Source organism: Lotus japonicus, chromosome 3 (assembly GCF_012489685.1).
Source record: "Lotus japonicus ecotype B-129 chromosome 3, LjGifu_v1.2".
Classification (NCBI taxonomy): Eukaryota; Viridiplantae; Streptophyta; class Magnoliopsida; order Fabales; family Fabaceae; genus Lotus; species Lotus japonicus.
In genome coordinates this window covers 95679289-95692276 of record NC_080043.1, presented here as the reverse complement: position 1 = coordinate 95692276, position 12988 = coordinate 95679289, and the positions used below count along the sequence as shown (strand labels likewise).

Sequence of the window (12988 nt, the reverse complement as noted above, 5' to 3'; positions counted from 1 at the left end):
TTTTTTTTTAAATGAATAAAACCTACCGGTATAATGTAGTGGTTAGCTGGCATCATCAGAATGTCAAAATTATCCATATTCGTGGATAGCCGTGGATAAAAACTCGCTATGGGTAAAATTACCTACGCCTACGAGTATTCATGGATTTATTTAATGGATATTTCCACTATCCATTTATTAATGGGACGGGTACAGATATTGATGTATCCATGCCCATGGATACCCATCCGAGATATAAAATATATTTTATTTGTATATACATATATTTATATTAAATATTTAATGAATTTGTGTTTGAGTTATAGTTCTCTTTCAAGTAAACTTATATAATGGTAATAGTAAAAAGAAGTCCTTAGACCCAAAAAATGGTAGAAAAGAAGTATTTTTCTTTACACGTTTATTGACTGGTCCAATGTTAAATTTTATTTTTAATATAATTTTCTTTTGAACAAATATATGTGTATTCATTTATGTTCATAAGTTTCGGGTGCCTATGGATATCTACGGATATTTTAAAATCCGGTTAAAACTCACTTAATGAATATCCATGTGAGTATGAAGCGGGTATGAATATAAATTTTTACATGTAGAGCGGGTGGTCAGTATATACTATTCATGCCCACCCGTACCCATTGACATCTCTAGTCATCATCTCTTAATCATGAAGTTGATAGTTTAATCCTCACATATGAAAATAAAGCACATTTTATTGGCAATTGTTTATTGTTTTATTTACCGTTTAATGCGAGTACTCATGACAAAAAAAAGTTGACAGTTGAAACTTGACTTTTTTAAAATTGACATTTGATACTTAATTAGTCTCAAATGAAAAGATTACAATAAATGCTTAACGGTGTCAATAATGTTGTGCTACTTTCATCATATTTTCTGGAAAGTGTAACAATGACAATAAATGCACACAAAATACCTAATTTCTGGAAAGTGTAACAATAACATTAAATACACTCAAAATAATTGTTGTTCGATCTATACTCTTGTGAATGAAGCACATTTTGTAGTCAGTCGTTTATCGTTTAGTGCAAGTATTTACGGCGAGAAAATTAATCACGGCCGTTGACGATTGTCTCAACTAAAAAAATTACAGTAAAGCCCATGACAGTGATGTTATGCTACTTTCATCCCAATTTCTAGAAAGTGTAACAATAACACGAAATACACGCAAAATAGAGGTCGCAAAATTTGCAGCAAACTCTCATGTTCTATAACTTATTAAAATTAATGAATTAAGCAATTTAAATTCCAGCGGTTTGGGTTCCAATCTCAACTCGTTTTAATAGTTATATTTACCACTATATAAGTGTAGATTAATCACTTTAATGTAATGCTTTTAAAGTGTCATTTTGAATTTGCAGTTTAGAGTAATATATAGAAAAATAAAAAATCATTAAATTCTATGATTATAATCATTATTTGAATTTTTTTTTTAAAATGAAATTTGAGTTTACGATCAAATGAATTTAGTTGTCATTTTCCTACCCAAAAAAATAATAATTAGTATGCAGATTTTTAATATGGTGCGCCAAGGTGCTAGTTTGTTTCCATTGGTTCTTGCTGTGTGTGGTTGTGGCGGTGTGGATGGCAATCGATGTTGTCTTTTTGGTTTTTTAATTTTGTTAGAGCAACTCCAACCCTTGGTTCTTTATCTGGTTTCTTAACACACTATTCAGCACTATTCTGCACTATTCCTATGAGCCCGTACTGCCACATCAGACTTAAGAAACTCCTAAGGAACTGAACCAGATTTTGCTCCAACCCATGGTTTCTTAAATTACTATTTGAAGGGTCCCACCCGTGTCCCACCATACAACATAAATTAATAATATTTATTTTTACACAATTTAGATTTAAAATTTAATACTAAATCAATTAAAAAATAATTTAATTAATATTTATACGAATTTAATTTAAACTTACTTAATATTTAAAACAACTAAATTTAAATATCGACATATTAACTTAAAATAAAATAAAAAGGTACATTGTGTTTTTTATAGCAAAAACAATTTTATTGAATGATAGAAATAAAGACGAAAGAAAATACATGACAATGAAAAATAAACAACAATACATTTTAAAGGTTGGTGTTTCAAATGGTCTACTGCACTATATATAAGCTGGAAAACCAAAGATTGATGAAAAACGGTAAGAAAACCGGTCAAACCGGCAAATTCAAAAAAATTTAATAAAAAAGCCCAAACGGGCAGAAAACCGGGTCCAGCCGGTCAAAACCGGTCTGGACCGGTCCCAAACGGTTGGATGACCGGCTATCCCGGTCATCCACTATAAATACTTCCTTATCACTCCCTCCCTCATAACCCTAGCACTGTTTCCCCTTTCTTCTTCCTCTTCTCTTCTTCCTCACCGCCTCCTCACCGCCACCAAACACCCACAACCTCAAATAAAACCCGCCTCTCCGCCCCCAAACACCCACAACCACAACCAAAACCACCTCACCGCCACTGACCCGCCACCAAACAACCTTCACCGCCACCAAACCCACCTCACCGCCTCCTCACCGCCACCAAACACCCACAACCTCAAACAAAACCCACCTCACCGCCACCAAACACCCACAACCACAACCAAAACCACCTCACCGCCACTGACCCGCCACCAAACAACCTTCACCGCCACCAAACCCGCCTCACCGCCTCCTCATCGCCACCAAACACCCACCACCGCAACCAAAACTTACCCCAGCCGCCACCAAAGCTTCAATCTGGACCCAAATCGCCCCTCAAGCACTGGATCGGAGACATGCAGGCCTTCTTCAAGCGCCACCATCCGCCTCCGCCACAAGATCGCCCCTCAAGCACATGCAGGCCTTCTACAAGCTTCTGTAATTTTTTTTTTCATTTTTCTTTGTAAAAATTTATTTTTCTGAAGCCTTGTAATTAATTCCTATTTTTATTGTTTGAATAAAATTGTGATAGTTCATACAATCTGTTAACACTGTTTCTTCCCTCTGTAATCTGTTGGAACTGAATGTGAGAGAAAGTATAATATTTTATTTAAGGAACTGATAAAGCAGAGTTGCTTGCTCTGCCCATTTTTCCTTAGCTAAGGAACCGTAAGGACCTGTGCTCCAATGGGTAAGAAATTGGTCCTTGGTTTCTTAGCACCTCCAACCTGGTTAAGAAACCAGCGTTGGAGTTGCTCTTATTGGTTTGTAATGGTTGTAATGACAGTGGGAAGGATGTTTTTTTTTTCTCTCAAAAGTATAAGTATGGCATACTTTTTTTCCTTCACTAGATTTTTATTCTAAATGAGTTTTTCCTAGTAATGTTTTAATGAGACTCATACTCTAGGTTTAGGAGCTAGGGTGGTTTGTTGGTTGGATTTCCCGTTTCTCAAGGTTTTGTTCTTGTAGTTTTTATCTATAAAATCTCTTTCTTTTGCTATCACAAAAAAAATTAGTTGCTCATTATAATTTGTATACCATTTATAGAGGATGTCACCATTAAGAAAATGTACAATAAAGCTCTAACAGTGACAATGATGTTGTACTACTTTCATCCTAATTTTTGGAAAGCCTAAAAACACTAAATACACACAAAATAATTGTTGTTCGGCCCTCGCTCATTGGGAATAAAACATACTCCTTCCGTCCTTAATTATAAGCTAACATTGAGACTTTTTTTGTGTCACTAAATATAAGCTAACCTTGCAAAAGTTAATATTTCTTTCCATATTCACCCTTGCATTTATTGGTAGTGGAGCACCACCATTAGTAGTACAATGATGAAAAAGTGTTATCATAAATAGGGGTAAACATAGAAAGTTGTACATTTTTTTTGAAAACCAATGCATCAATTAAGGCTTTCTTAATAAGTGTGATTTTTACAACTTTAGCTTATAATTAGGGACGGAGGGAGTATTTTGCAGTCATCTGTTTTCTACTTAGTGCGAAGTTTAAGATTTGAGTTCTGCATATGAAAAAACTCTGCACTAAAAATTCTAATCTCATCAAAATGTGGATGTTCACGACTCAAACAAATTCCCTCTACTTGTCTAATAAAAAAGAAATAATCCTTTATTTGTACAGCTAAATATCATTAACTGCTTATCTTGTGGATATAAAAGGGAGTGCAGCGTCACCCTTAGACGACTGCACCTCGTCTTCTTCTTCTCTTTGCAGTCCAAATTCCAAACACTAAATTCTTGTTTTAATCAGTACCTGCTGCATTCCATCTACAACTACAATGCCAAGCACCTCAGAGGTTATTACATGCAAAGGTATCAATCATCAATAAGCATGTTTATCAACATGTTTGGAAGCCAAAATCATGGTGTACAGAAATAACTTTCCTTAACTTTTGTGGTTGTCCGCCAGCTGATTTTGCTTTTGCTTTGGTTTTTCGTCATCTAAACATGCATCAAGTAGCTTAATATGCAACTTAAGCCTTTATATATACATATATAATTGTATTTGTTTGGATAATATTTTATGTAGCTGCAATATGCTGGGGGGTAGGAAAGCCTGTGACGGTGGAAGAGATACAAGTAGATCCACCAAAAGCAACCGAAGTTTGAGTTAAGATGCTTTGTGCCAGTGTTTGCCACACAGATATCTCAAGCACTCAAGGATTATCAGTTAAACAAACTTCAATCCTATGTATTTTGAGTTTCAAACATTTTCTCTTTTATTTTTCATCTTGCTTCCACTAATGGAGAATAACAACAAAATAATTTTCAGGATAACTTTCCTCTAGCACCTGGACATGAAGGAGTTGGGTAAGCTGGACAAATGATACCTTTATTTAATTTTCTGTTATGATCCCTTACAGTATATTCGGATCCAAACATCATTATATTCATTTAAAATTGATTTTACTCTACCAAAATTGAGTCCGGTGTTTCCCAACGGAAAATCAATCACACTTGTAGAAGGATTTCCAAACATTGCACTAACAATTTCATCATGTATTGCATTGATTGCAGTATTGTGGAGAGTGTTGGTGACCAAGTGAAAAATCTGAAAGAAGGGGATGTGGTGATTCCAACACACATAGGAGAGTGTCAAGAATGTGAGAATTGTGTCTCAGGAAAAACCAATCTGTGTCTGAAATACCCTATGAGAGTGACTGGCCTGATGCCAGATAACACTTCAAGGATGTCCATCAGAGGCCAGAGGCTACACCATATTTTTAGCTGTGCTACATGGTCCGAATACATGGTCAGTGATGTCAACTATGTGCTCAAAGTTGATCCAAGCATTGATCCAGCACATGCTAGTTTCATCTCATGTGGGTTTTCAACTGGTTTTGGAGCTGCCTGGAAGGAAGCCAAGGTTGAAAGTGGATCAAGTGTAGCTGTTTTTGGACTTGGGGCTGTTGGATTAGGGGTATGTATGCAAAAATTATATACCTTTGTGCCATTTTTTCATTCTAGCGCCCGACATAAAATTGATTGTTATATCTAATATGGATCAAACACGGCAAGTGTCATTTGATCCATTTAGCCGGCATCATTTAGCAGGATAAGACTTTATCATTGTTATTGTTGTATTACGATTGAATTTTGGCTTTGAATGAGAATGACCTTGTGTTGCAGCCTATCAGTGGAGCCAAGATGCTGGGAGCAACTAAGATAATTGGGATTGACAAAAATGAGATGAAGAGAGAAAAAGGAGAAGCTTTTGGAATGACCCACTTTATAAATCCTGGTGATTCCACTAAATCTGCTTCAGAATTGGTCAAGGAGCTGAGTGGTGGAATAGGTGTGGATTATTCCTTTGAGTGCTCTGGAGTTGCCCCCTTACTTACAGAATCCTTGGAAGCCACAAAAGTGGTAATTTTCATCAGTCAGTGTTTGGTCAAATAAATCTTGATCAATTAGTTGTTCTGAACAATATATTCTATCAATCTATTGAGATTATTGTTCTTTCCCATCCTTTTATACTAAGTATGTTCCTAAAAAAAATCTTATGTATATTATAGGGAACTGGTGAAACAATAGCAATTGGTGTAGGAACTGAACCTATTGTGCCCTTTGGTATTTTGTCCATTTTGTATGGAAGAACTTTGAAAGGTTCTATTCTTGGAGGGCTAAAAGCCATATCAGACTTTTCCATCATAGCTAACAAATGTCAGAAAGAGGTAATCATCTACGCATTTAACTATTGCACATGCATTGTCTAGGTTTTTTCTTGCAGACATTTCAATTAATCATAGAGTGTGTTTGGATAAACTCCTTAAACAAGTGCTTATGATGATAAACTCACAATAGCTTAGTGAAATATACTCAAAGTCAGAAGTTATTTTTATAAGTTACTCAAATAAAGTCATTTAAATTTGGTCTTGATGTACCGGTCTACTTGCTACTAAGTACTAACAATATATAGTATTGGGTTATTGCTATTTTACAGGAGTTCCCTCTTCAAGAACTATTCACCCATGAGGTCACACTGGCAGATATAAGCAAAGCATTTGAGCTATTGAAACAATCCAGTTGTGTGAAAGTTGTCATCAAGATGTGATATTTTAAACAATAAACAATGTTTCTATCTACAAGACAGGCAATAGAGACCGCAAACTTTCACATTTAATTCCTCATTTTTTTTATTGAATATCATTTAATTCCTCATTACCTTAGAGGATAATGTAATATTTTAGGGGCTGCTTATTTTATGAAAGAAAATAAAATATGTATGAGTAAATGTCATGAAAGAAAAATAAAATATGTATGAATTTAATTTGGTATTATCTCAAAATTTAAAGAGATAGCTATAGAAGAGGAGGAGGAGACCATGAAAAGCAATATATAGAATAATAATAAAAACATAATAAAATGAGATATTTCTTACAGATAGAATAAAAGGGTATTTATTAATTTATGAAACAAAATATTGTTAGTCTTTAATTATAGTAATGATAAATTTGAATATAAAATTTAATAGTTTGTCATATATATAATATAGGTTTTGACTCAACCATTAACTCACTCGTTGGGCCATTTAACTCTGTCAATGACCTGTCTAAGTTTTATAACACTGTTTCAAAGCATAAAAAGAAAAAAATCAGGCAAGATAACATGAATATGGTCTTCAGTTCCTGAAATTCCACTACTTCAAACATTATTGCATCAGGGTCAATGTGGAGGTAGATTCTACAGGAGGTGTCCTCACAAGGTAGATTCTACTTCAGGGTCACTTCCTACATGTGAAGCAGGCACGTTCTTGGCACCTCTCAAACGTGAAGAAACATCATCAATGGCAGAATTTAGTTTGCCTATTTTCTTGTTCAATGACTCCCTGGTCCTCTGTTTTCAAGAACAGAATAAAAGGATTAATACAAGCACAATGGTATTCCAGTGACAAAGAAGAGTCAAATGTGGATTGTAAAGCCCAGAGAACCTATATTTACCTCTAAACCTTCATCGTAATATACAGGTCTTTTGGCCTTGCGAAATCCATATTCATTCTCATTAAGCACAGATCTTCTGATCTGCATCATATACAATGATGAAGTCCATATAAGAACTTAGGTAAGATTAGAGCCTATAGATGGGAACAATTATATCTTGTTGCGACTAAATTAAATTAGAAATAACAGATATACTAATGAGATACAAAGATGACCCCTTATCAAATAGAAAAGTAAATCAATAATTCAGCTCTAGTTATGGAATAGAAAGCAGAAGCTTGCTAGGAGAACATGTGCAATGCTCAATACATAGAGTCATAGAGATAACACCAGATTCCAAAATGGAAAAAAGTTTAGCAGCACTGTAGCTTAGACACATCCAATTTTAAATAAGACGCTGATAGATCCCCAAATAGAGAATGGGCTGAAACAACTAACCCAAGGCCCAAGGTATGGTGTGTGTATGTGAGGAGAGGAAAGAATAGGAAGAATCCAGAAGAAGAGTGAGCTGGCAGTGTGAGAAAGGAGTGCTAGGATGAGTTAGTTACGGGAATCAGGGGGGGTATGTGTATAAAGGGAATTCTGTTAGCATGAGGGAGACATCTGTGAGTATTGCTTTTGTTAGAGAGAATAGAGAAGTTATGCTTTTTCTATAGGAGCCTAGCTCTGGAGTAGTAGTGATACTACTGTAATCATCTTCCTTTCACATAATTCCATTAAGCAATTTTCTCCCATTATTCCCTTTTCCTTTCTCTGTTGCATTGGTTCCCATCAAATTGGTCCGACCTACCGGATCTTCCGAGACGGATACCAGTGTTCATCGTCGGTGTTTTGACAACAAATGCCACCGGCGAAGAAGATGGAGGCTAAGGTTGCAGCTCTCGAAACTGAAGTCGTCAACCTGCGTCCCACCTTGATCACCATGCAGGAACAAGCAGAGAGAAATCAAGCTCGCTTGCTAGACCTGCTAACTCAGCGATTGTCGAAGCAATCGGTTGAACGCGATGAATCCGGAAGTACGATCAACAACTCTGCTACCAGATCGGGAACAGAGCAAGGAGGATCTTCCAACGTTTCGGGATGGACACGCTTGGATGGGGGATTGTTGGATGAATTCCGCAAATCCGCTAAGAAGGTGGAACTCCCACTGTTCAATGGAGAAGATCCAGCGGGGTGGATAGCTCGTGCTGAAGTCTATTTCCATGTAATGGGAACAAGCCCTGAGGTTAAGGTGAACTTAGCTCACCTATGCATGGAGGGAGCTACCATTCACTACTTCAACTCCCTGTTGTATCTGGATCCCGGATTGACATGGGAGAAGTTAATCAACGAGTTACTGGAACGATATGGGTCTGCAAGCAAGGGAGATGTCTTCGAGCAGCTCTCAGATCTACCCGACAAGCAATACTTTGGGAATTTCATTCATGGCCTCCGTGAAGATATCCGTGCTCGAGTTCGGAGTATGCGAACTCTGATTTCTCTTCCTCGTCCTCGTCTCATACCCTTGGCAAGAGCGGTGGAAACGGAGCTCCATGGACCAGGACAATCTCTTTCCGGGTCAAAGGGAGGAAGCTCCAGTATGGGTTTCGGGTCGGGTTCGTTCACCCGAGCAGCCCATCAAATTTCTCCAGGATCGGGCCCAACAGGTCAGAACTCAAACCAAGGATGGGTAATAGTTAAGAATCGCGAAGACAGATTGGAACGGCGAGAAGACGAAGGGAAATCTCCCACAACACCACGCGACAAAGGGATAAGGCACCTTCCTTACCAGGAGCTTCTTGATCGGCGCCAGAGGGGTTTATGCTTCAAGTGCGGCAGGAAGTATCACCCACTGCATCAGTGTCCTGAAAAGCAACTCCGAATCATGCTAGTCGATGCGCTGGAGGATAGTGGTGAAGCACCAGAGTCTTGGAACGTTGAGATGGGAGCAGAGGAGACGGAAGCAGACGGAGAATTCAGCATTATGAAGATGGAAGAAGAGCCCGTACAAGCCCAGACTATGGAACTACAAGGTTCCATCCATGGCGTTCCCATCATGATTTTGATTGACAGTGGAGCAACCCACAATTTCATATCCAAACGTGTGGTGGAGGTTATGGGGTGGATTGTTCAGTCGACTCCAGCGTTGCGCATCCGTTTGGGTGATGGCCATAAAGCAATTGCCAGAGGAAAATGCAAGCAAGTGGAGGTGGGAATAAATGGGTACAAGACCACAGTGGATGTGTTACCTTTTGATTTGGAAGGAATTGATCTGGTGTTGAGAGTAGCTTGGCTTGTCACTTTGGGGGAGATGATTGTGCATTGGGGCAAACAAACCATGAAGTTCCAGCAAGAGGGGAAATGGGTTTGTCTGCAGGCTCAGGACTTCTCACAGAAAGGGGAATTGGCGTTAGAGAGTTTTTTTGGCCAAGTACATCGTGAGGCGGGTGAGTATTATCAAGCTACAACACTAAGAACTGCAATTACAGCAGTAATTCCCAGAACTGAGAACCATTTGACTGAAGCACAGGAACAACATGTTTCTATACGCATGTTTTTGTGAAGCTTCAAATTGTAGATTGTACCCAAACGTGCATTGGAGTGTGTGCATAACTCATTTCCAAACACACACGTAGCCATTTATGGTACAGGTAATCTGTTTTCTTCTTTATTACATTTGAATAGTATAGATCAAGCTTGTTGAACATACATTGCAGTTCAATTAGTCTTGTAGACTTAATAAATTGAAAATTAGAGAGAAGAAATCACCTGGGGAGAAAATATATATGCTACAGTTCCAAAAATCGCCCCTCCAAGAAGAAAGCCAGCAATGAAGTCGCCTCCTCCACCTCCACTATTATCACTACACAAGGGAGTCAACAATAGCAAAGAACAGAAAATCTTTACTTTAATATTCCAAAGCAACAAAACCAATAAGATCAAGTTCCATGTGCAAACCTCAACATTATTCTACCATGATTCAAAAGGTACGCTAAGTAAAGTAATCCAAGGTTGAAAAGAAACACTGAACCAATATTTGACTTAACAGTGTGTTTCACTGCCAAAAAGTATGGAGCTCAGGTTTTAGACTCCTAAAATCCTAAGGATCTTACTTGACTTTATTTTCAAAAGTATATTATGCCATATCACAGTTCCATTGTAATTATACACTGACTCTATCAGAGTACAGACCATCAAAACAACGAAATTAAAAAAAGAAAACAACATATTGATGGGATAATCACTACATCCTCCAAAATCCCAATCACAAACCCAAAAGAAAAGTAAAAACTTATCTTAAACAAGAAAATAAACTAGTTTTTTTCATATTCTCCAAACACAAGGGATAAATTAGAAAGCAAAGCAATCCCACTTTTAGGTCCCGTTTGGGAGAACAGCTTAATTAAGCGCTTATGGTCATAAGCGCTTTTGACATAAGCACTTATTCATAAGCTATTTTAAAAAAATTATTGAAATAAATTGAAAATAAGCTATATATAAGCATAAGCTCTTTTTCATAAGCTATCATGAGTAGCTTATGAAAATAAGCTCAAAACAGCTTATGTAAGTTGTTTGCATAAGCTCTCCCAAACACTAGCATAAGCGCTTATGCTATCATATATGCTCAAATAAGTTCTTCCAAACAGGGCCTTAGACACTCAAACAATATCAATATCCACACACGCCTCATTTTATCTCTATTTCTCTTTCCCTACCATATCATGTTATATATCACTCACATCTCAGTTTCGATACATTCACACTCGCTTTTCTTTTCCATCTTATTTCCACTCAACTTCTCTTCCTAGCTCTATCTTCTTTTCCTATCACATCACCGAACATATCCACCATTTCTCTTTTCTTCTATTCACAACTATCCAAAATTGATTTTGAAATGGAAAAGCAGATCAGGTAGATTTGATTTATTGAGACAAACAAACCGGTATTCTGCAGAAATTGCTGATCTGCGCTTCCTGGTGGTGATGACCAAGCTTGATTTCCTCTGAAGAGATAAATTACGCTTCGCTGAGCACAGTTCAGGTTGCTTCAGATGCGATCCACCTATTCCACAATCCAAAGCAAAGAAAACAAAAATTGACAAGAATTCGAATCTATCTAACAGCGAAGCAGGAACAAAGGGAAGAAGAAGAGAGAAGAATGAATCGCACCTGTAATGGAGAATGGGGCAATGGAAGCAACAGCCATGAGACTGAGAGAGTGAGAATGAGAGAAGCTGAAGAAGAAGAAGAAGAAGGAGGAGTTTACGAGGCGGATAGCACCCTGCACTTTACTTCACTGCTATTTTCAAAAGGGTAAATGGTCACTTTGGTCCTCAAAAGTGTTCACCGACTTCACATTCGTCCCTTAATGAATTTTATTCATCCCGCGGTCCCTCAAAGTGTCAAACGTCCGTCACTTTAGTCCTTCCGTTAAAAAAAGTATAACAGACGTTAACAGATTCATTTTTTATATTTTTTTACCAACGTGAAAATCATTTAAATTTAAAAAAAAGTAACTAAAAAATTGATTGAATAAAAAACTCAATTAAAAATTAAAAACACAAAATCATAATCTCCTCTTCTCATCTTCTTCTTACTTCTTAATTTTTCTTCATCTTCTTCATCAATTCTTCCATCACCATCAAACCCCATCACAACTCAATATTCTCCCTGCTTACAAGGGATGCTAGTCCCAATTAACCATGCAATCCCTTTGACCTGTAGAACCAAGCCTTCCATGTGATTTTGATGCACCATGGGATGCTGGCCCTCCACCAAATCCATGCCGCTTCATCCCACTTTGGAAATAAAAGATAATTTCAATTGGCTCTCAAGTAACTAAATAAACATAGATTTATAAACATGGTAGCATCCTTTAATTGCTTGCTTGATTCACATGGAAGGATTCAACATGAAACGGAAATATCCACACACAGCAACTTACAATGACCACAACAGGCGTGGAATCAACAACAACCATCACCACCACCGCCACACACTCCTCAAAACTCAAACTTTCAACAACCCATTTCTCAAAACCCAAACTTTCAACAACACATTCCTCAAAACCCCAATTTTCAACAACACATTCCTCAAAACCCCAATTTTCGAGCACCCATTTCTCAAAACCCCAACTTCCAACGACCTAGTTCTCAAAAGCTTTGAGAGGAAGTTCAGTTTCAGGTGATTTGGCCATGCCTCCATCCCCCTTCACTCCGATCGAACCATCATCCTCTTCACACACTCTGACCTAGGTTCTGTAGTGGTGAGGAAAGATGTTTGATTGAAACTTCAAACCAAAAGAGGAAAACATTGAAGCTTTCCAATGAGTTTGGAAATCTCAACTTAGATTTGTGGGTTTGAAAATCTCATTAGGGTAGAAAGAAATGGGTTTCAGTGGGGGTGGGGGATGGACTTTGCAGTGGGGGATTGGGTTGTGATGGAAGGATTGGTGAAGATGATGAAGAAGATGAAGAACGATGGTGATGGCTAGTGGTTAGGATTTTTTGTGTTTTATTTAATTGAACTTTTAGTAAATTTGTTATTTTAATTTGATTTAATAATTTTTTAGCTTAAAAAAAGGAAATAGGTAACGTCTGTTAAGTTTTTTTTTAACGGAAGGAC

General features: G+C 37.4%; 2 protein-coding genes across 2 annotated transcripts; one reads left to right on the top strand and one right to left on the bottom strand.

Annotated features, from left to right (window-relative positions):
- Positions 1–4074: 4074 nt before the first annotated feature.
- LOC130747803 (8-hydroxygeraniol oxidoreductase-like) lies at positions 4075–6700 on the top strand. Its single transcript, XM_057600841.1, has 7 exons — positions 4075–4257; positions 4475–4614; positions 4718–4755; positions 4963–5365; positions 5575–5811; positions 5961–6119; positions 6389–6700. Exons 2-7 carry the CDS (start codon positions 4561–4563, stop codon positions 6497–6499), a joined length of 1002 nt encoding a protein of 333 aa, XP_057456824.1. The 5' UTR covers positions 4075–4257; positions 4475–4560; the 3' UTR covers positions 6500–6700.
- Positions 6701–6898: 198 nt separating this feature from the next.
- LOC130747804 (uncharacterized) lies at positions 6899–11693 on the bottom strand. The gene is made up of 5 exons (XM_057600842.1): positions 11534–11693; positions 11306–11426; positions 10134–10227; positions 7386–7466; positions 6899–7281 (listed from the first exon to the last, which is right to left on the bottom strand). The coding sequence occupies exons 1-5, from the start codon at positions 11568–11570 to the stop codon at positions 7144–7146; spliced, it is 471 nt and encodes a 156-aa protein (XP_057456825.1). The 5' UTR covers positions 11571–11693; the 3' UTR covers positions 6899–7143.
- Between the last annotated feature and the right edge of the window lie 1295 nt (positions 11694–12988).

Bases quoted from the DNA above. Each gene is read 5' to 3' on its own strand.
- LOC130747803 (XM_057600841.1), top strand. From the start codon at position 4,561: ATGCTTTGTGCCAGTGTTTGCCACACAGATATCTCAAGCACTCAAGGA. The intron at 5,812-5,960 runs GTAATTTTCATC...TGTATATTATAG, and splicing joins CCTTGGAAGCCACAAAAGTG to GGAACTGGTGAAACAATAGC. The intron at 6,120-6,388 runs GTAATCATCTAC...GCTATTTTACAG, and splicing joins CTAACAAATGTCAGAAAGAG to GAGTTCCCTCTTCAAGAACT.
- LOC130747804 (XM_057600842.1), bottom strand. From the start codon at position 11,570: ATGGCTGTTGCTTCCATTGCCCCATTCTCCATTACAG. The intron at 10,228-11,305 runs GTTTGTTTGTCT...TCCCTTGTGTAG, and splicing joins GCAATTTCTGCAGAATACCG to TGATAATAGTGGAGGTGGAG. The intron at 7,282-7,385 runs GTAAATATAGGT...TCTTGAAAACAG, and splicing joins ATTACGATGAAGGTTTAGAG to AGGACCAGGGAGTCATTGAA.